General features: G+C 37.2%; 1 protein-coding gene across 6 annotated transcripts in view; it reads right to left on the reverse strand.

Annotated features, from left to right (window-relative positions):
- CAB39 (calcium binding protein 39) overlaps nucleotides 1-22,288 on the reverse strand; it is an 86,825-nt gene that overhangs the window by 45,598 nt on the left and 18,939 nt on the right. For all 6 annotated transcript variants that reach the window (XM_073807141.1, XM_073807140.1, XM_019923503.3 and 3 more), the window contains one exon: nucleotides 5,267-5,422. In XM_073807141.1, the coding sequence (XP_073663242.1) occupies nucleotides 5,267-5,380 (114 nt within the window). In that variant the 5' untranslated portion in view covers nucleotides 5,381-5,422. The remainder of the gene's footprint in view (nucleotides 1-5,266; nucleotides 5,423-22,288) is intronic.

Genomic DNA, 22,288 nt, shown 5'->3' on the forward strand with positions numbered 1-22,288 from the left:
GGTCCATCCAGATAGGACTTTTTTGTCCAACCTGACAATCTCTGCCTTTTAATTGGGGTGTTCAGACCATCTATACTTAATGTGATTATTGATATGGTACATTTGAGTTTATCATCTTGCTATTTGTTTTCCATTTGTTCCATCTGTTCCTTAAAGCCATTTTTCCCTCTTTTTCTGCCTTCTTTTGGTTTAATCAAATATTTTTAGTAATCATGTTGTATTTTCTCCTTTGGTATCTCATCTGTTTAGACCCTAGTACAGAGCTATACTTTCATCTGTACTGCATTTTATCAGTTACAATCATGTCCTTCCTCCAACTCCTGCCCCACTACCCCCAGCTCATTGACCCTTCTTTGGTGCCTGATTTAGTCACCTATAGAGTTTCCTATCCTTCTCCAATTTTTATCATTCACAAGCTCCGCTAATTAAACCTTTTAATTCTCCTCAGATAAATCAGTGACAATAAATGTTATTAAAAGTTTAAAGTTGGGGACAGTATCCTGCAACAGATCACCAAAACCCTGCCTAGGTGCTCAGAGTTATCCACTAATCAGATCCACTGGGTATAATTATTCATCCAATCAGGAAAAGTGTCCACTAAGCATCCTGAATTACAGGGGAAGATAATTAATAAACACAAAACTATATGGAAGATACTAGGACCAACAGGGTAGATCTCTTGAGAAGGGTCATTTATCTCACTATTTCTGTGGGTGGTAGCACTACAAGGGAATGTGATACTTGGTCACCATCATAAAGTTCAGAAGATATCTGGCTGGGATACCCTCTTATTGGTCATAAACTCAACATACAAATTATTACAACATTCTCAGTAATACATGTTTTATCCTATTCAGTAGAATTAAGAGTTTAGAAGAGTTACCTTGACAGAACTATGTTAACTCTGTATTCCATTTTCAATAAATAAAAAATAATTATCGAGCTGTCTTTGGAAAGCTTATGTTCTAACAGAGGGAAGAACTAGTAAAAACAACAACAAAAAATCATTAAGTATATTAAAGGTGTTAAGTGATACACAGAAAACCAGAGCAAGACCGGGGGAACAGGAATGCCGGGGACTAGGCTGCATTTTAAATAGGGGGTTGGGTGAAAAGTGACATTTAAGCAAAGACTTGAAGGCAATAAGGGAGTTAGCCAAGCAGAGAGTTGGAGAAAGAACATTCTAGGTAAAGGGGACAGCCCAATGCAAAAGCCATAAGGCAGGAGTGTGACTGAAGTACACAAGGAAAAGCAAGCCAATGTGGGGGGAATACTAGGAGAAGGGACCATTGAGGTCACAGGCCTGACTGACCAGGGCAAGGGTGGGCATTTATTTTTTGGTAAAAGCACCAGACAGGAAATATTTTAAGCTTTATAGGCCACATAAAGTCTCTGTTGCGTAATCTTCTTTGCTTTTTAAACCAACCCTTTAGAAATGTAAAAACCATTCTTAGCTCATGAGCCTTACAAAAACAGGCCTAGGCAGGATTTGACCTGTAGAACTTAGTTCAGCCCTTGTAAGGATTCTGACTTTTACTCTAAGGGAAATATTATTTGACTCATGTTTTGAAAGAATCACTATGGTTGTGGAAAGGCAAGGGAGACCAGTTAGAAGAATACTACAGTAATCCGGAGCAAAGATAATGGTAGCTCAGACCCAGGTAGTGACTAAGAAAACGGGGTGAAGTGGTCATTAGAGTCTGGCTTTTTAACACCCCCCTTCCCCCCCGCAATAAAGTGGATGTATTTGCTCATGAATTGGATCTGGGAAGTGTGAAAGGAGTCATGGATGACTCAAGACTTTTGGCCTGAACAACTAGAAGGATGGCGTATCATTAACCATGATTGGAAAGACTGTGAGTGGATGTGTGAAATGTGTGTTTTGCTTCAAAACAAAGTAGAATTCATATTCCTTAAATTCCAGCACAACTTTGTAGCTACTTTATTAACTCTTCCACAACTTCAGAATCATTTTTTGTCAGGGTACAAAAAGATCCTGCTGTGATGTGAATGGAACTGCTTTAAGCTTAAAAATTAATTTGATAAGAAATGGCATCTTAACTATATTCCATCCAATAACATGGACCAAGTATTCTTTTGTACCTCTGAATAAGGTTTTATAGTTCTCTTCCTATAGGTTCTGCATACTTCCTGATGAAAGTATTCCCAGACACCTTATTTTTTTGTTGTTGCTACTGTAAATAAAATACTTTTTAAAAAAAAAATTACAATTTCTAGATCGTTTTGATGGTATTTAGGGAAGCTATGCATTTTGTATTTAGCTGCCCTAGTGAACTCTCATTTTCACACTGATTCTCTTGTGTTTTGTAAAGATATATGAATATCTCAACATTGTAATTTCCCCTCTTTATTTTAAATAGCTGTGTTTTTTATTTCTAAACTGTTTCTTTATGCGTTGCCTAGAATTTCCAGAACAACTCTAGATAAAAAGTCATAGCAAGCACCCTGGTTTTAATGGGACTACATTCAAGTTTTCAGTCTTAAGTATGATGTCGAAGTTGCTTTTCGTGGTTTTTAATTTAGAGGTTGTATTTTCATCTCTCCATTGTTTTCAGGTCTCATTCCCTCTTCACCATTTGCATTAGTGCTATTTCCTTCTGAATCTTGATAAGACAGTGAAATCAGAAAGTTCAGGGTTTTCCTCCCTATTTCTAATCTATTTCAGGAAAGTAATTTGCATTGATTGCTCCTCAATCTTCAGAGTTGTCCCCTTCCTTTGAAATAAAATTTATTTTTCATAAATTTAACTAATTTTCTTTGCTTTATTTAGCAGGAGGTCTATTCTTGCTTATGTTTAGAGCAAGAATTCTCAACCTCTGTGTTACCAAAAAAGGTTCCCTGAGACCCTTTCAAGGGGTCCATGAGGTCAAAACTGCTTTCATATCAATGTAAACACATAATTTGCCTTTTTCCACCGTTGCCATTTGCACTGATGGTGTTGACCTCTAGCCTAAGTCAAGGCAGTGACAACAAACTGTAGTAGTTATCGTTGTAGTTTTCATCATCACGCACTCAGCTTCAAAAAACTGTTTCACTTAAGAGTGTCATGAGAAAGCAGGAAAAAAATTCATTTTATTAAACTTTGACCTGAGTATACATACAACTTTTTAACACTTGGTGTGATAAATAGGAAGTACACATAAAGCACCTTCTGCCCCTTACTGAAGACTGCTTGTCTTGAAGAAAAGTACTTGTATGATAATGTTTGAGCTATGAGCTGAACAAACTATTTTCTTTATGGAACATCACTTTTCCTTGAAAGAAAAACTGACAAATTATTCCGGCTTGTATATTTGGCAGACATTTTCTCAAAAATAAACAAAGTGAACCTGTATCCTTAAGGAAAACAACCAACGAACAGTATTTGTTGCCAGATTTGAATTTTGAAATTTGAATACAACATAAGTAAGTTTGACCACTTTCCAAAACTTATACTTTTCTGATGAGATCACAGTGGTGATATTTTAAAATGTGAATTTTTGATACTGAATAATGTGTCAACGTTTGGAAGATGTATGTAACTCAGTGATCCAATATTTTCTAAATGACCAGTGCATGTTACAAAGTCATGCATGGATAAAGGACCTTTTCAAAGTACTGAGTACGAAAAGTTCATTTATACAGTTTGAGTCTATTACAACCAAGAAACTATCAACTGTTGAATTTTGCTGTGGTATCAAAAAATATTCAAAATTATCTGAAAGGCTATTAAAATACTCCTCTCTTTTCCAATTATGCATCTGTATGAGGCCAGATTTTCTTCATATACTTCAACCAAAATAACATAACAGCCATCTTTAAAAGAAGTTAGTTTCATCATATTATTAACATTTATCTACATCTCTTACTAAGGTACGCAAGAAACTGTCTAGAATTTCCATGGAAGATCTAAAGTAAAATTGAATTATAGAAAATTTCACTAATTGTAGATTGCTTCCAGTGACAGAAAGATACAACTAAATAGCCTATAATTACAAATCTTAATCCCACGAGCGCGAAATTCCTTTCTTTATAAGAATACAGGTAAACCACAGTCTTAGACTTAAAAAGATGGTAGAAATTAAGCAGTTTAAGTGTCAACTCAAAACAAAAAACAACCTGCTAAAATAAAAGATAGGATGGAAAATCCTGTTCCAATCAAAACACTCATCCAGTGAATCATCAGGCATCCAGCCCATGGGAGACAGGTACTGTGGAGGGCACAGGTGGGCCAGAAATGACACATGGGTCAAAGAGCTCAAGGTCTAGTAAGGAAGAAAAAATATGACACAAATAAATTCATGTTGAAGATGGCAGCACTCCTGCCATTTCCAAAGGAGGTGGCCAAATGGTAGATTCATTTTAGAGTGTAAGGGTAAGGTCGGGAGAGGGAATATTCTGGGAAGCCATACGGGAAAAAGAAATGAATTGCGTGGTTCTGAAAAATGAATGGGGGCTGAGGGGAAAATGGTGCAGGGGTGAAAACAAGACAAAGACAGTATGGCTAATTGTTTGCTATTAATTGCTTTCAATGAACAGAGACAAGCTGAGATTGTTAGAGCATACAGAAAAAGGGAGAAAGGGGTTGAAATTCACCTAGAGAAGCACAGGCCAGGTCACAAAGGGTCTCGTGTACTATGTGAGAAGGCTGAACTGAAGGTTTAAAGCAGGGGAGATATTTCAGAAAGAGCCCTAAAGAGGCTACTGCTAAGGTCCATAAAAAAGGTCATGAGGATTTTCGTGAAGTAGGAATGGAAGTTGGGATCAATTCATAAACCCCTTAGGAAGTAGGGGTTCATACTATTTATTGAAAGATGATTATTTTTGGGGGGGGGGACAGATTGGTATGAAAGTCAGGTTTTGGCCTGTGGTGACTGGGTAGAAGAAGATACTTGTCATGGATACAGAGAACACAAAAAGAAAATCAGGAGAGGTTATCTCCCTAAGAGGACTACCCGTGGAAACACTGATTTCAGAAATGAGATAAACTACATCAACAATGAAAAAAAAACCCCGAAATTTAAATAGAATTGAAAACCTCAAATGAAAAACTGAGAAAAAAGTCAAAAATGTATTTGTTAGATGGCAGTACAGGAGAAAACACGTGGTGTTTAAGCACCAGCAAATGCCACTTTAGGACTAAATTTTAAAAACCCCAAATAAACCCAAATTGAGATTTACTGATTTTTAGAAATCACCTCATAACTTGTCTTACATTTGCTCCTAATCAAAAGATTAAAAATATAAAATAAAGCCAAATACACACCTTTTCCGCTTTTTTGTCAGAGATGTCTTGCTTTTCCAGCACGGCCATGCTCTCCTTCAGGTTCTTCACGATGTCTGCAGGAGATTTGTGAGATTTTCCAAATGGGAACGGCATGGCGGCAGCGACCGGCGCCTCACTGCGCTCTGCCTGCTTCACCTGGGGACACAGCACATGGTACAAGTGAGAAAAAGTGAGGTGGACAGAAGACATACTTTCTAAACCCTAATCTGAGAAGAAAAACAGTGTTTGAGAAAGTTACTTTATATCGCTTTCAAAATCAGTACTAGGAAACCCACAAATATATAAGAAATGATAATAAAATTACAGAACACTTTGTACTTTTCAAAATACCTTTTTAATCCCCTGCTCTCCTAACCACCCATTTGAGGAGGAACATGATGGTGCTAATGATGGAGGGTAACTAGCACCGCCAGGCTCCCTATTAAGCAATTGAATCCATCATCTATGGGATCTTTTCAAACAATTCCCCGAGGACATTAATTCTACTCCCATTTACAGGTAACATTGAATGAGTTGAATAACATTAAGAAACTGCCTCAAGGTACTAAGGGGTAAAACCAGCTCAGGTCTGTCTTGATCCAAAGCGTCCTTAATCACCACACTATACCTCCAATTAATAGATATCTCTGTTTCACAGTTGAGGAAACTGAGGTAAAAAGTTAGGCAAGGAGCTTAGCCAAAAAGCACTAGCAACAGACCCACTCTCTAGGTCTCTCCAGATGCGCCTTTTCCAGTGTTCATGCTGATGCTGCTTCCTCAGCATCCTGTGGGTACACCCTTCCTCCTCTTCAGTCAATCCTATGGTCTCAGGGCTGGAGAGAACCTTGGACAGAGCCTTGGACATATCTCCCATCAGATCCTCAAATTCTTTAAGTGACGGTTTCAACGTGTACTTTTTCTGCCTGGATATGACTATATCCCATGAAGGAACTCACTGCACAAATTCTGGGGACAATGAACTTCTGGAAGTTCTTAAAATTTTGCAGGTAGCAGAAAACAACATTTCAACCACATAAACCACAATATTACATCATGCAAAAGGAGGACATCAACTATTCCAAAAGGTCACCATGAAAAAACAAAGTTAACAAGATAAGCAATGAAAGTAACTTTGGAACATGTCAGAAGTTACAATTTCTTTCACTAAATAAACTAAAATAATTTACACTCACAGGCATTAAACAATCTCATATAAGATACCAAAAGACAACACTTTTCCGAAGAACCTTATAGATCACTTAGATGAGTGATTTTCAAACTGTGAGTTCCAAACTCCTATATTTCACCATCCCTGGCACCCACTGCCCACCTCTGCCAAAGTGGGGAGAGGTGGGTCTCAGATACCTCAACCCTACTTTGGTTTTTTTCCCCCATCAACATAAAATATCTCTGTTGAACAGCATCATAACACTTCCTTTGACCTATGCCTAAGACTTCACTGGAAGAAAGTATTGGAATGCTTTTTCTCTAAAGTATGAGATACAGTGAACTGCATATCTGTTTACAAATAAACATTTAGGGGAAAAGAACGTGCAAATGAATGCTAACAAGAAGCTTACAACTAAATCATGAACAAGTATGTTATTTCTTGACATGCTTTGATATGATGTTTTGACCAATCTCTATACTCAAATATCACCTATATAGTTCACCTTCTGTCAGCTTATAAATCCTCTTTTGATCACATTAAAACCACATCTTCATTAACCAAAGGGAAATGTCCTCAAACACAGGTTCTAAATTTACTTCCAAATATTTTTTCTATGACAAGAAGTTTGGATCAACTACAGGTGGCTGTTACATTTTTCTCTCTGATTACCTGGCAAGATGGGACCCAAATTCTGGATCATTCTTTTCCATTACTTTTTTCTTTTTATTTATTTAAAATTATTTTATTTTTTTTGAAGAAGGGTAGGGGGCAATGCAGCCTGCTTCTCTATGAACAGAGTGGATTCACACTCACGATAAGTCCTATGAAACCATAATCTTCCCTGTTTGTACTCCACAAATAATAGCAGTGATCTATAAGTCAATGCTGGGTAAAAGGTGGGAATGTTTAATGGAATTTTGCAGGAAATGTTAGGGTGCCATGCAACAGAGATATTTTCAGCTCTGACTCAACAGCGGAAGAAGTGACTTCCCAGGGCAAAGGGGGTTTTAAAAAGTCCTACCAAAAAAAAAAAAAGTCCTACCACACACCAAATATTGGTCCACAGCAAAAAGAGTACAGCTGCAGAAGAGAATACATATATAAAATGCTTTTGTTGAGGGAAAGGGGAAGCATGACACAATCATTCCTCTTAATTAATACACTGGGCAGTCAAGATTCTACAGAACATATAAACTAATAAAACTATACTTTGGGCTTCCCTGGTGGCGCAGTGGTTGAGAGTCCGCCTGCCGATGCAGGGGACACGGGTTCGTGCCCCGGTCCAGGAGGATCCCACATGCCGCGGAGTCGCTGGGCCCGTGAGCCACGGCCGCTGAGCCTGCGTGTCCGGAGCCTGTGCTCCGCAACGGGAGAGGCCACAACAGAGAGAGGCCCGCGTACCGCAAAAAAAAAAAAGTATAAATAAAAACTATATCATATAGTTCTTACTTTAAAGCCTGAGTGCAATAATTAAACAAATCCTTTTATTTCTTTCATTTACGTCCTCAAATCCACCAATTCTTGATCAACACAACTAAGACAGATTTGGGGGGTCAAAAACAAGGAAATAATACCCCTTAAAACTTCTGCATTAGAATTTCTTATGTCTAAGTTTGCTTTGCATTAAGCTTATGCTAATGTATGCCACTCAGCGTTCCAACTTTTTAAATAATTAATTGAAAACATAGAAAAGTTTAAAATTCATGAATGGCTGCTAAGTGATGACCAAGTAGGTAGCCAATACATGTGCCTAGAACATTGATTGCTAAAAGGCTGAGAAATGCGTTAAGAAATAAAAGTTTTAATAAACATGTTAGATTAATATGCACAGAGCTACTAAGTATTTATCGTGTTCCTGACTTTAATAAAGAAAACAAAAGCAGCTATTGAGGCAAATGTTATAATATGGTGAAATCATGGATGTGTCATATAAGCATGTTCATTAAAGATGGGGAGAAAGATCCCAAAACAATTGATCAAAAGAGGGAGTACCTCTGGGGAGCAGGAAGAGAGTGGGCAACTGGTATTTTTTCTTACAAGCTCTTTTTGTAACTATTTGCGTCCTTCAATTTCACATGTATAATTTGATAAACATAAAACTAAGTGTAGGGCTTCCCTGGTGGCACAGTGATTGGGAGTCTGCCTGCCGATGCAGGGGACACGGGTTCGTGCCCCGGTCCAGGAAGACCCCACATGCTTGCGTACCGCAAAAAAAAAAAAAAAAAAAAACTAAGTGTAAAGAAATCAATGAATAATATAAAACAATCTATCCTTAATACATAAAAAGTACTATTCATAAAACATTTCCATGGAAGGCTGAATGACACAGAAAAGTAAGGCTGCCAATTTACTAATCTTACTCATCTCCAAAGTCAGAGCCAATAAAACCAGCAAACTTTGATCATGATCTATAAGTAAGAAAGCTATTTAATGTTACACACACGTGCATGTGCACACACACACAGCTAAAAAAAAATATGGATGACTAACCTAGATCTCATGAATCACTAAGTTTAGAGACAATAAAGAACAACCTGAAATCCACACGAAGATTTGGAACCACATACAAACTTAGTTTAAGGGTTGAACATGAAGCTTCAGTCTCCTTACTTCAGTCCTTACAAGTAATAGAAGTGAATCCCTTCACAGAATAACTCATGACCTTCCAACAGTGCTCAAATGATAGCAAAGGCACCACTGAGAGTGAACTCTCCAGCCCACACTGCTTTCTCCCAGGAGTGGAGACGGTGCCTTGAAAGGGGCCTGGTCCACCATCAAGCAGAACTATTCACAGGGTTCTGTCTCCTTGAAGGATGTGAAACACTCAGGTACATGTCTGAGTTTTGGAACTGACAATCCCAAGAGTATGAAGATGCCAAAGCTGGAAGTAGCAATGGTTAAACAAAGGATAAGATGGTTACAAGACACTTTTCACCTGCCTGACTCTCATTTCCCACTTTCTTCCTTTGTCATACGTGTTTGAGAGAATTCTAGGGAACAATAACAGCAAGAGTTCACTGAGTAAGGCCCTTCAATAACTTTTCATTGCCCTTATGGTAAAATCCAAATTCCCTACCATAGCTTTACCCATCTCCAACTCGCACAGCCCACAGAGGCTCGCACAGAGGTCCAGCCACGCTGAGGTCCTTTCTGTTCCCTAAATATGCCAACTACCTCTAAGCCAGAGTAGCACAAACTTGCAAGTATGGTAAAAATCTTAATTTTTAAATCTAAATGGATATATGGGTTTTCACTGCCACTCAACTATTCTGTACATTCAAATTTCTTCTTAAACTATGTTTTGCCTAAACTATGTTTCAGACATAACTAGAGTTCATGAAGGAAATGGACAGAAATACGTACTATAATTGAAAAAATTCATTTAGTTTTCAAATACTCACTTCCCGATCCCTTCAAAAAAAAAATTGGTTCATAATAAACCTCAGTAGGAGTCCTTGGGCTGAGTCAAAACTACCAATGCCACTGGCAGAACGCCAGCCATGTCCGCATTTAGAGGGCTGTGGAAACCCGTGCCTACCATCTCGCACACTGGCGGTAAGCGTGCTCCTGATGGTTTATTAGTGGTGTATGCCTGAATCCCAAAGGTAAAGAAGAGTTAGAGGGGAAATAAAACTTGAAAATTGGGAGGAGGGAGGCCAGGGTGGGGAATAATTTAGCATGCTTTTAAACTAAAATTAATATTTATGAAATAACATGCTAAATCTGCATGAAAGGAATTTGCAGGAACATTTAGCACTGTTACACCCCTTAGGTTTCACGCATTTGTTTTTCTGTCTTTCCAAATGCTCTTTCTTTCTGCCTTTAACTTAATGACTCATCTTTTTTCCAATGGTGATGTACTTTAAGGTTCTATCTTGGCTGTCTTCTTACCCTATATTCTCTGAGTGATCTCATCTACCCACGTTTTCAACAACCTGAAATCTACCTCCAGCCCCGACCAATCAGCCTACATTTCTAACTACTGCTCCCGAAAGATGTCCTCAAGGCAACTCAAACCTCATCCCCAAGTCCTGCTTATTTTTCTAAATTCCCCTTCACAGTGAATGGATCCATTGTTCACCCAATCACAAAACCTGGTCACCATAGCAGACTCTTTCCACTCATTAACTCTTCCATATAATCAGTTCACAATTTCAGTAAATTCTGTTTTCTAAATCTCTCTGTCCCTACAGACATCAAGTGTAGACCCTCGCTATTCTCCACAAAGGGCAGTGGTTGTCAATGGGGCCAATATCACCCCTAGGAGATGTTCTTGAAAATTTGGGCGCCACGATGACTGGGACATTTACTGACCCACTGAAATCACTTTAAAAAGGTGGGTGGGGTTGCTTTTTGTGCCACTGTTCACATAAGCACAGTCCTTAGCTAGCTTCTATATCCTTGGTGTAGGGAGGAGAGGGCTAGGCTGGGAGTCAGAATAAATGAAGTTTTTCTATCTACTCCTGCATCTATGTCCATCACTGAGTGTTAAACTTCTAGCTTTTAAAAAATGGTTATACTATTCATCATGCAAAATTCAAACATTAAAGGACTACTCAAGGTAGAAAGTGAAAATCACCTGCAAAGCCTATAGGGACAGCTAGTATTAACAGTTTGATATATATTTTTCTTTTTGTTACTTGCTCTATATTTGTGGTCTTTCACATGGCGACTCGACTCTTCTCTAAAACAGATGGAGACCAGATGATAGCAGAAATGGTCACCTCCATCTTACAAAGCACAAAAACTTCAAGTCACTGGTCTGTTAGGTTAATACTCCTCAGAGTACAAAGCTCCATACCAAGAAACCGCTGGAGAACATACAGAACACCCACTGGGAAACTAGAAGGGTAACACCATTAGCTAGGACTGTTAGGCACTGACCTTCTTAGGCAATCTGACTGCTTTGGGCTCATGCAACATTCCCCTAAATGCAGCTAACTCTAGTCACCTATGTACTGATAAATATTGAAAAGTAGTCAAATGGTCCATAAGCCACTAATTAGGACATTCATTCATTCAAGTACCAACCGTGCACTCACTATGTACCATACAAACTTAAGGCACCAAGAGTGGCTGCTCTCAAGAAGACAACATTCTGGCATATATGGATGTGGGTGTATATGTTTTAAGACAATACAGAAAAGCTCCTGAATGACAACACATTCCTAAACAGTTGAGTTCACAGGACTCTGTGCTAACATATATGTTAGATCTGACTCATAAACTTGGTGGTCAAATGCCAAAACTGCAAACAAAAAACCCCACATATAATAATAAGACTGTTGCAGAGGACTATCAAGGTACTTAATTAAGCAGTCATGGAAAGTGTGAAATGTCGTAAACATTTGAATCCATTTTTTAGATAGCTGGCTCTGAGACCTAAATCCCCTGCTTCTAGGGTTAATGTTACTTGATTCAGATAAATATTAAATATCTACAACATGCTAGATCTTGTGTTAGGTGCTAGACTACCCATATAGTAAGGTAGGGCAATTATATAAGGCACAGTAGTTAATTACACGGGCTTTAAAGATAACCCGGGTTCAAATCCTGGCTTCACCATGCCTTAGCTGACTTAGACTTTTCTAAGCCCCCTTTCCTCATCTCTAAAATGGGAGAAACAATAGCAACCTAACAACTTGGTATAAGAATTGCATGTGTTTCAAGTGTTTAGAACAGCATCTGCATATGGTAAAATTTGAATAAACAGCAGTTAAGCATAATTACATGGTTTTTTTTTTCCTTCTAAAATCTGATTCATGACTACTGTTTCCAAGGCCAAAATGGGTTTTAAAAAAGGTATCCAGGGCTTCCCTGGTGGTGCAGTGGTTGAGAGTCCGCCTGCCGATGCAGGGGACACGGGTTCGTGCCCCAGTCTGGGAGGATCCCACATGCCGTGAAGTGGCTGAGCCCGTGAGCCATGGCTGCTGAGCCTGCGCCTCCGGAGTCTATGCTCCGCAACGCGAGAGGCCACAACAGTGAGAGGCCTGCGTACCGCCAAAAAAAAAAAAAAAAAAAAAAAAAGGTATCCACACAGACTGTATAGCAATATAAGATGAGTGATCTTATCCTTTTAAAACCTGCATCTAAAAGTTTTGATTCAGTTTTTGGAAGGATAGGCTACATGCCCTTCTAAGCTGCAAATAAGATGCAATGACTCAGCTCCATTAAAATAAACCATGGATAGCTTTAAGAAGCAACTGGACCTTTGGTTAATTACCAAAGCTACCATATACAAAGCTCATCATCAACTATGTCAAAACCAAAATCAAGTGTTCAAGAGCATACAAGACGACCTGTAAAGTGTCCTTTGCAATTAATGTATCTTGATCAGACTTTCAGGGGCCAATGATGTGCAACACTGGATACTATGCAGGAGTTAGACTGACATTTTTTTATAGCCTAGATGGTAAATCAGATGGTTGCCATGGTGGTAATAGTAGCAATATTTTAAATAATGTAAGATCTCTCCTACAGTACTACACTTCACAGTTTACAAAGCCCCGTCACTTCTCTGTTTATTCCCTCCCCCAATGACCTCTCACTTCATTCAGAATAAAATCCACACTCCTGACCAAGGCCTGCAAGGCTCCTTGATCTACTGCTCTCTGTCCTCATCTCTTACACTCGAGGCTTTAGCCATACTGCCTGGCTTGACATTCCTGGGCCCGGCCTAAGTACATTCCCCATACTGTTCATGGAGAGTTCTTTGCTCAGATCACTATGGCTCTCTCCCTCATTTTACTCACAGGGCCTTCCCTGACCAATGTTTCCAAAAGAGCACCTTTCCCCTAATCTCATCTCCTTATCCCGCTTCATTGCTCTTCCAGTACTTGTCACCATTACCTGACATATATGTCCCAGGAAAAGGACTCTGTTTGTTTCACTCATTCATTGTTGTATACCCAGACCCTGGAACAGTGTCTAGAACATACTTGTAGAATATCTGTAGAACAAGCAAACTATCTTTTGATTCTCAAGGAAAGAGTAGAACTCCTCTGATTCATTACTAAGTTTTATTTTTTTTCTATTCTATAGATGAGTAAACTAAGGCACAAAGATATTGAATAATTTGTTCAAACACCATGAAGCTAGTTAGTAAAGTGGAAGAGAAAGGACTTCCAAGGTTTTGACTCCAACTCTTAATGCACCATCTATCAGATTAACCAGTGTCTTTCATATGACAATGAATATGTTCACTATGTATCAGGAGACTTAAAAATGCTTCTCTCTTAAACCTGCTTCTCTTAGATTTATGTACCAAGATGGCAGCTGAATCATTACTTAAGACAGTTGAAAAAAAGGGAAAAAGCCCCAGGAAATATAATTGAACATTGTGAACTCATTTAAAAATCAATTCTTCTGAAGATCTCTACTGACGTGAAAAAATGCCCACAATTCCTTTTAACTGAAAACACTTTAGATACAAAGGTGCATATATGTATTTATATGCACCACATATACATATGAGTGTATATACGTATATAAAATAGTCATGTGTTCTATATATGCAAACACATATGTTGACTAAGAGAAAAAAAATCAGAGGTTAATAATGGGTAGTGAGAATGTGTGTTCCATATTAAATTTTTCTTAATGTTAAATATTTACAATGTACATGTACAGTTTTTTCCTGATTATAAAAGTGCTATTAAAAAAAATTAGTACAAGATCATTCCCAATAAAAGGAACCAGGGCTCCATGAAGGAGCAGGAAAATATATAAGATGAGCCGAGCCTAGGGCATGTTACCTCAGAAAGCAAAGATGGATGAGGTCCTGCCAAAAAAGACACAGGAGCCAATCTGAAAGGCTCCCACAGGCCTAAGATGGTACAATTTTGGCATAAAAAAGAAAAATTATTGCAATGAATTGACATGCAAATTAAAATTTGCATATATAATATGTTATGTATTTAATAGTAGTACAAGTAACAATAATACAGTTAATATAAAACATTAAAACCCATGAAAATTATAATACTAAAAAAGAAAATTCATTCGTCACCTTAGAGTTTGTGAGAACTCAATACCCCCCAAACTGGTAAATAAAAGAAAGGGAATGGCACATTTATCCTGTCTTTACTGCGTAGCCTGTATTTGAGGGTAACCAAATAGTTGAAAGGGAAAGTTTTTTTATAGAAGATTCATATAGTTAATAAATGTAGAAAGAAAAGTAGAAAATTATCATTTTGTAATCCTTGATGAAATAAGGGATCTAGGCAACAATTATCAACAGCCATTAAAATCATAGGTGAAAGGTTGATGGAGAACTTCATAGTAGATAACTGGAGCTGATAACTTGGAACACTGATCTATCATTAAAAATAGGAAAATCAGACATCAATGTGTCTCATGATAGGATGCAATAGGAAGTAGAAAGGTCCATCTATAAAAATATTTGATCTCCTTTCCTCCACTTAAAAAAAAAAACTGAAGCTAATCAAGTTCCTAAACCTATCAGTCTATAGGAAACACGGGAGATGAAGGAACAAGTTAAACATCACATGGAATCACGAAGTCAAACCCAGAACAAGGGCCCCTCGACAAGACGAATATTGGGTTTCTGCAGCAAATCAAATAGCATTAGCAGAGCGGGGGAGGAAAGGCAGTGGAGAATGTTAAGTAATAAAAGAAACTCACTAGACATAGTCAAATATATGGCTCTTCTCTGGAGCCTGATTCAAATAAACAAACTATACAAAAGATACTTGGGCAAGTCAGGAAAATTATACTGGGTAGGATAATTAAGAAATTACTGTTAATTTTGTTAGGTATTATAATATAGTAGATATGTAAAAAATATCCTTATCAATTAGGCATACATACTGAAATACAGGTGATTTGGGATTTGCTTCAAAATACTACAGTACCACCCCTCCCTAACAGTAAGGTGGGGGGGATAGATGAAACAAGGTGAGCAAAATATTAGTAACTGTTGGAGCTAGAACTTCATTATACTAGAGTATTTGAATATACTTGAACATTTTCATAATTTTTAAAAATCAGTAATAGAGAACATTTTTTACTCTAAAGAATTGTTATGCTTCTTGTAATTGGTATGTCCATTGTGCTTTGCTTTTGCTTTTTTCCCCTTTATTTGCCTAAACGGTCAAAGTTAAATTTATGTATAACTGCAAAGTGATCACCTTAAACCATGTTTCTCACATAAAAACAACCCTTTCTCCTCTATAGTCTCACAGCTCTTACTTAACTGTTCCAATGTATATGTGTTGTCATTCTGTCCACTGTAATTCAATAAACTAACTTATCTGCTGATGGCACAGGAAAAGAATATCTACAGAGGAAATAGGTACACACAGGCAATGCCTTCAATAGCTGACTTATAGTGCCCCTCCCTGAAATTCTTGGAAAACTACAGCAATGCCAGCATGAGTATCCCCGCCTTGGGAATGCCCCCCTTTTCTCTACTTGTTCAAAATCCTGCCCATGTCTAATTCCACTTTTAAATAACAGCTCCTCCATGAAGACCCCCACAGTAATCTTCCTCCTCACTCCTGAGCTTTCAAAACCTCGATTATAGTGTGCTTTTATTATTTACATATGTATCACCCTCAATGAGTCAGGAAGCCCCAAAACTGAATGTGGCAAAACTGAATACCAGCCAACATGTTACATTCTCGTAACATTTGGCATATTGCTTTGCATTAAGACTCCAGACACATGTATTGAGTGGAACTGAAAAACAGTTCTCAAAACAAAGAAGGCCACAGAAACGATTGATACATAAACAACCAGGAGTTAACCAGAAAGTTTTAATCTGAAACCCAGCCAGAACAGGGTTAGGGGCCACCACCTAGATGGTCTTGGAGGATAAGTGAGCAGGAAATCTAGGTAAGCACCTATAATCTAGCTATTGCTATGTACAAAGTTGGACCCACACCTGCTCACTTAACTGTTCCAATCTATAAGTTGCCACCTGTATGTTGTTTGTGCCATGAATATAAACATGGAAAAATTCTGACTAAAGTGTAATAGATTCATGTAATTAACCAAGATGAAATACTGAAAGGGTGGATCTGGGTTCCCAAGATTGTGGCACAATTTGTAGAACCATCCTGTTTTGGATCTTCACAACTTTTTTGCATTGACTTTTTATTAATGTTATATTAGAATGAACTTAATTGACTGATCACTTGGGCATTATATTGTGATGTGTATTCTCTAAATCCAACACTTTCTATCCATGAAACTACCCCTTCCCACTTTCCCCAATTTCTATGGTAAATACTTGCTGTACGTCTTTAGATTCACATAAAAGGTCCGTCCTGAGATCCCATGTTGAACGTCTGCATCAGAATTCAAGGCAAGTCTTTTGACTTCAAATTCTTTGTATTTATTTGTCCTATCATCTTACAAACAGATCAAGTATCACAAAATGTACAACATGGAAGTATGACTTAATTATCAAAAAGTAATCAGAAATAAATGTTCACTAAGTGTCTTTTTAAAAATATTGATCTTTAAATTCTGATCAAATAGACAAAAGGCAATTTCTAAGATTATTATGAGTTAAATAAATATGAAAAGGATACCCTTGACTGTCCCCTCCCCCCCCCCCGAAAAAACCCCCCACAGTATCAAAAAACAAAAATTGGCCCACATCTCTGTTCCATATGCTTTGGAGAGGACTTTTATTGCTCATCGTTGACAACCCACGTTCCTTTTTTCTATTAAATAACAAGTGCATTGCATAGAGAGCTAGGAACTACCTTCCAGTTCCAACTAAAATCTCCCAAACACATGTATAGGTCTGAGTGACCACGAACTTCTCCAGCCACTCATCTTTTGGGAAAATGTCATATTAACTAAAACAAATCTCCTTTAGGCATATGCCTAATACTTTTTCCCAGATCACTTTTTAAAAAGAGAGATTGTTGGAGACCTCAAATCTCTAACATTTTCAGAATTTAGAAGTGTAGGTTAGGGTAGACTATTCTTGGTGGAACTTTCTCCATGACCCTAAAGCTAAATGCACCAATTACATACATCACATCATACGGACCATTAATTCTGTTTTTTGTTGTTGTTTTTATTGTTTTTGGTCATCAAAAGTAGTAAATAATCACTAGGTGAATCAATCTTTAATAGTATTCCCATAAATTTAAATTTCTAGAAAAAATTCCTATTTTAAATTAATAGCTTTTGTTATGTATGAATTACAGATCGAGAACTTAATGAAATGGGCTTAGTAAATACAATGTTTAGAAATAATTTCACTTTTGTGTTCTTCTAATAGGCTTTCTATTAACCCTTGAAAGTTTCTTTTACTCACACTAAACATGCGAATGTCAAATTATGAATGTTTATGAAATATGCTCTAATGATAAAGTTCATTCTTTATTTGAACAACAAAGCAAGAGACACCTGTTTATAGGAGAGAGCTTTGCTTCAGACAAAGTAATTTTTAGACAAAAGTAGTTTTACAAGGATTTTTTTAAAGCACCAGCTCTTGTTAAAAAAAAAAATCTGTGTATTAATTTTACAAACAGGAATCTCATGTTAAGCCTCAAACACTTTTTAAGAGAATCATACTACTAGTGTCAAGTTTTACTGTGGTAATTTCAGTGTATCATGCAGTCATTAAGGATTTCCAAGACTAAAATTATGATAATTAAGTACAACAGAATACTTCAAGCTACCTTAGATCCTTTCTGGAACAGGGCAGGGCACATATAAACAACCACTTAAACAGTTCTAGAATTCACTTAAGAGATATGGCTGGAAGTATTTTAACCAAACTGGAATTACCTAAGTAATTCTTAGGAGTTAAGACTGTATCATGTTTCAGAGCTCTCTGACTTCTTTCTTGTAAGTTTAAATTTTAACCTTAAAAATACACACACACACACACACACACTAACTTGAACCTGGCTTCTGCAGAAAAGTTTGCTCTTATACATCTGCTTTTTTCTCCATCTGAGTATTGGCCCCATAATAGTTTTCAAATATCTTTTGTTGTTTAAAAGAAAGGTAGTTTGCTCAGGACTAAAATAAGTGCCATGAATGGGACTACTCTTCTAAATGTTTTTTAACTTGCACCAAAAGCTTATGCCAATTTACACTGTCATCAACAGTGGATGACGGCAGCTATTTCCTCACCAGCCAACCAACACCAGCCCTACTAACCCTTTTGATTTTTGCCAACCTGTCAGATTAAAAATGCTATTCTCTTGACCTTCTCTTCCCCACATATCAACTTGATTCTTTGAATTGCTGATCACTGATGACAGTGAACACATTTTCATGCCTATTATCCATTTGTATTTCCTTAGCAAAATTGTTTGTACATCTCTAATGTCCATTATTCTACTGGGTCTGGAGTCTTTTTCTCATTGATTGATAGGATACTTATAATTATGAACATTATCCCTTTGTCTTTTTTTTGCAAATATGTTAGTTTTTCCATTTGCATTCCAACTTTTTGTCATGTACAAAGTTCTCATTTTCTTATAGCTTTATCTATAATCTTTTTCTTTATGAATTCTGGGTTTCCTATCAAGCTTGTAACTGCATACTGACTATGATGCAAGATTTCATATTATAGGTATCAGACATTATTTACAGTTAAACAATGGTATCCTTTTCTGAAATTAGTTCTAGTAGAATCTAATTTAACAAACCTCACTATGATATCCAGTTTGACAGTGAGGCACCTTTCACACTAGCACTGCTTAGTTGTGGGAAAAATCAATCAAGAAATCCACTATAGTAACATGAATCAGTGACCTTTCTCCAATAGCCACCTAATTAAGTTATTGGGGGTGGGGTGGTACAGAATGCATTCTTTATAAATGGTGACTATACTAAAATACATGTTAAATAAGGATGATGCCAAATAAACATTTAAATGATATATTTTTCAAAAATACAAATCTGTGATTTGAGAATATTTTTAATGTCATGTAGAAAGAAGAACTCAACGCACTTTGAACAGCCTAATCAGACATATTAATATATAAATTACCATCACCATGCTAGCCTGTGAGTTGTCTGGGAACAAGAGCCATAATATTCCCATTCAGTCTGCGTTACATTTAGCACTGTCGGCAGCCAAATTCCTATAAAATGTATCCAGTTGTGCTTTTGTTACAGATAAGGAAGATAAAACTTGAAGAGTTGACTCAATCAGAGGACTGCCCTCAGTTATTCTCCAGGATTCCAGCTTGTCACCACCCCTCTTAAAAGTGTGGTGTTCCAAACCAGACTCTGTACTCCACATATGATCCAAGACTACCTATCCATAGATTTCATAAATGTAGTCTTAAACTCCATTAATAGTTTTGATACATTACATGGCAGCTCTCTATTGAGCAACATAATTGACCTGTATGTTCTGTAGTGAACCACATCCGCACCCATTGTTTACTACTGCCTTTTGGGACATAACCTGCTGGACTGAGCAATTATTCCTATTAAATTGCTTCTGATTTAGATTCAATATACATTTGACATTTAAAAATTTTTCTTGCATCTCTAGTTTGTTAACCAGAGTATTATTAGCTTTCCTTACCAGATTCCTGTCAAATACAAATCTGTTCAGCAAGTCACACAGGTCTTCCTTTATTCCCTGTTAAAGGCACAGTACAAATACTGGAACCTTCCAATTAAAGCCGGCCATCAGTTTGTACTGTGTGTACAGTCGTTGATTTTTTAATTTTTCTGACATCAGTCTTAGCGGTTTTATTTTTTTTTAACATCTTTAATGGAGTATAATTTCTTTACAATGGTGTGTTAGTTTCTGCTTTATAACAAAGTGAATCAGCTATCCATATACATATGTCCCCATATCTCTTCCCTCTTGCATCTCCCTCCCACCCTCCCTATCCCACCCCTCTAGGTGGTCACAAAGCACCGAGCTGATCTCCCTGTGCTATGCGGCTGCTTCCCACTATTTTGTGTGTACAGCCATTTAAACAACCACAAGGCCACCAGGTCACCTAACTCATTACCACTAGCAGTGATAGCTTCCAGATTTCTCTGATTTCAAGACACATATATTCATACATAAAAAATATGTATCACATACACACAGACACACACAAAGTACCACCAAACAGCACTTATCCTCACTATGCAAAATTACACTGACATTCTCCATTCTATTTTATTCTATCCTAGTCCCCTGTTCCCTTCCCTCCCTTTTAAAATGCTAGTCATAGCCCACTAAATTGATCTCATAACCAACTGATAGGATGGGACGGGCAGTTTGTAAAATAGATTTATAATCAACCTGAGTAGTTCATTTACTAACGATAGCTATCTTATTCACAATGCTTAATTTCTCAAATTATCACAAGGCAAAAAGATTTCATCACTTGGTTTAAGACTTGAAATCATAGTTACATATTACAAAGCATTATTTAGAAATACTTGTAATACATGACTAATTAACTGATTTCCATGAATATGTTAAAGGCCTTTTATCAGTATGGATCTGCCATCTTTAATTTTATCTACACCGATTCATTCACAGATATTCTAAGGAATTAAGTTACATTACCATAGTTGTAGAATTAGTTTCAGAAACATGAACTTCAACTATTCCTTGACAAATTAGCACTGAATTTAATAATATGAAGGTTAATCAGTATCCACATTTTTAAACGTGAAATCATTAATCTTCAAGGAAAAAATTATAAATTCATTTTTCTTCTGGTTCAATTTACTACTCACTTTGCCACAAGGTTGTGGAAGCATAGTCCATATGACCATGAGTAAACATCACAGCCTCACCCATGTTTGGTAAAGAAGAAAAAGCAAATAGCCAATCCTGCTCTTTTAAAAAGATGGTAATTCCTTAAAAAAATTGTGTAATTCAAAACTTGAACAGTAAACAAGTGAGAAAATTTGAAACAAAGTTCAAACAAGAAAAATAAAAGCCTTTTCGAAAATTATTTTTTTGTCAAAGAATTAAGATAGATTGAAAAAGTAAGAAAATACTGTGGGTCTAAAAAGTTACACCTGAGAGTGTTGAAATGATTTTTATTTTTTTCCTTTCAGTCATTCCAATTAAGAACTGTATTTTGAAAAAAAAATTCCTTTTTAAAATTTATAACCGTAAAACTTATTTCTAGAGGATCAGATGTAAACCTGAAAAATCACTCTCCTTCAAGGTTCAGCATTGCTATTTCTGTTCTGGCTAAATGCCCACAAAAGCATAAACATGCCACAAAACCAGCCTGAGCTGAAGCACCATAGTTGGAGATTTGAAGGTTTGTTTTCTTTTAAAACTGCTCAAAGGCCACCGTATGGTGGTATTCAGTGTAAACAGACTTTTTCCAGCAGAAATATTTAGAGTCACAGAATACACAGTTGCATGGCCCTTTAGAGGATCATGTAGAACATTTTACCCAAAGATGATTTCTCTGAGAATTCTTCTAACCAGTCAACATTCCTTTCCACCCCTCCAAATCAACACACTAACTGGCATATGGAGGCTTGATCCTGAGTTGAGAGAAAAACTCTAGATGAAATAATGAGGCTAAAAACATTTTATATCAGAGGAAGTAACTGAATTCATTTGTCACCTGATTGGCATGTTCGTATATAAAAACTCTTGCTTGTGTTTTTGGAGGGTAAAAGTTCTCAATCCTACAGCCAAAACTCAGCTTGTGGACCAAAAGATGTGGTCATGCCTCATGTGGTACACACAGGAATTCTTCCAGGACTCAGAATACAGCTAGGGAGACAAGGCACACACAGCAAGAGTGAAATCTATGGAAGACTAATACATGCCACCAGACCCTGCATGACAAAACCCAAATAAGAGAGCCAAGTGGCAAGCTCAGAGGACAGACAGGGCACTGTGTGTTGAAGGTCTCACACTT

The sequence above is a fragment of the Tursiops truncatus genome, chromosome 7 (assembly GCF_011762595.2).
Source record: "Tursiops truncatus isolate mTurTru1 chromosome 7, mTurTru1.mat.Y, whole genome shotgun sequence".
NCBI classification, from domain to species: Eukaryota; Metazoa; Chordata; class Mammalia; order Artiodactyla; family Delphinidae; genus Tursiops; species Tursiops truncatus.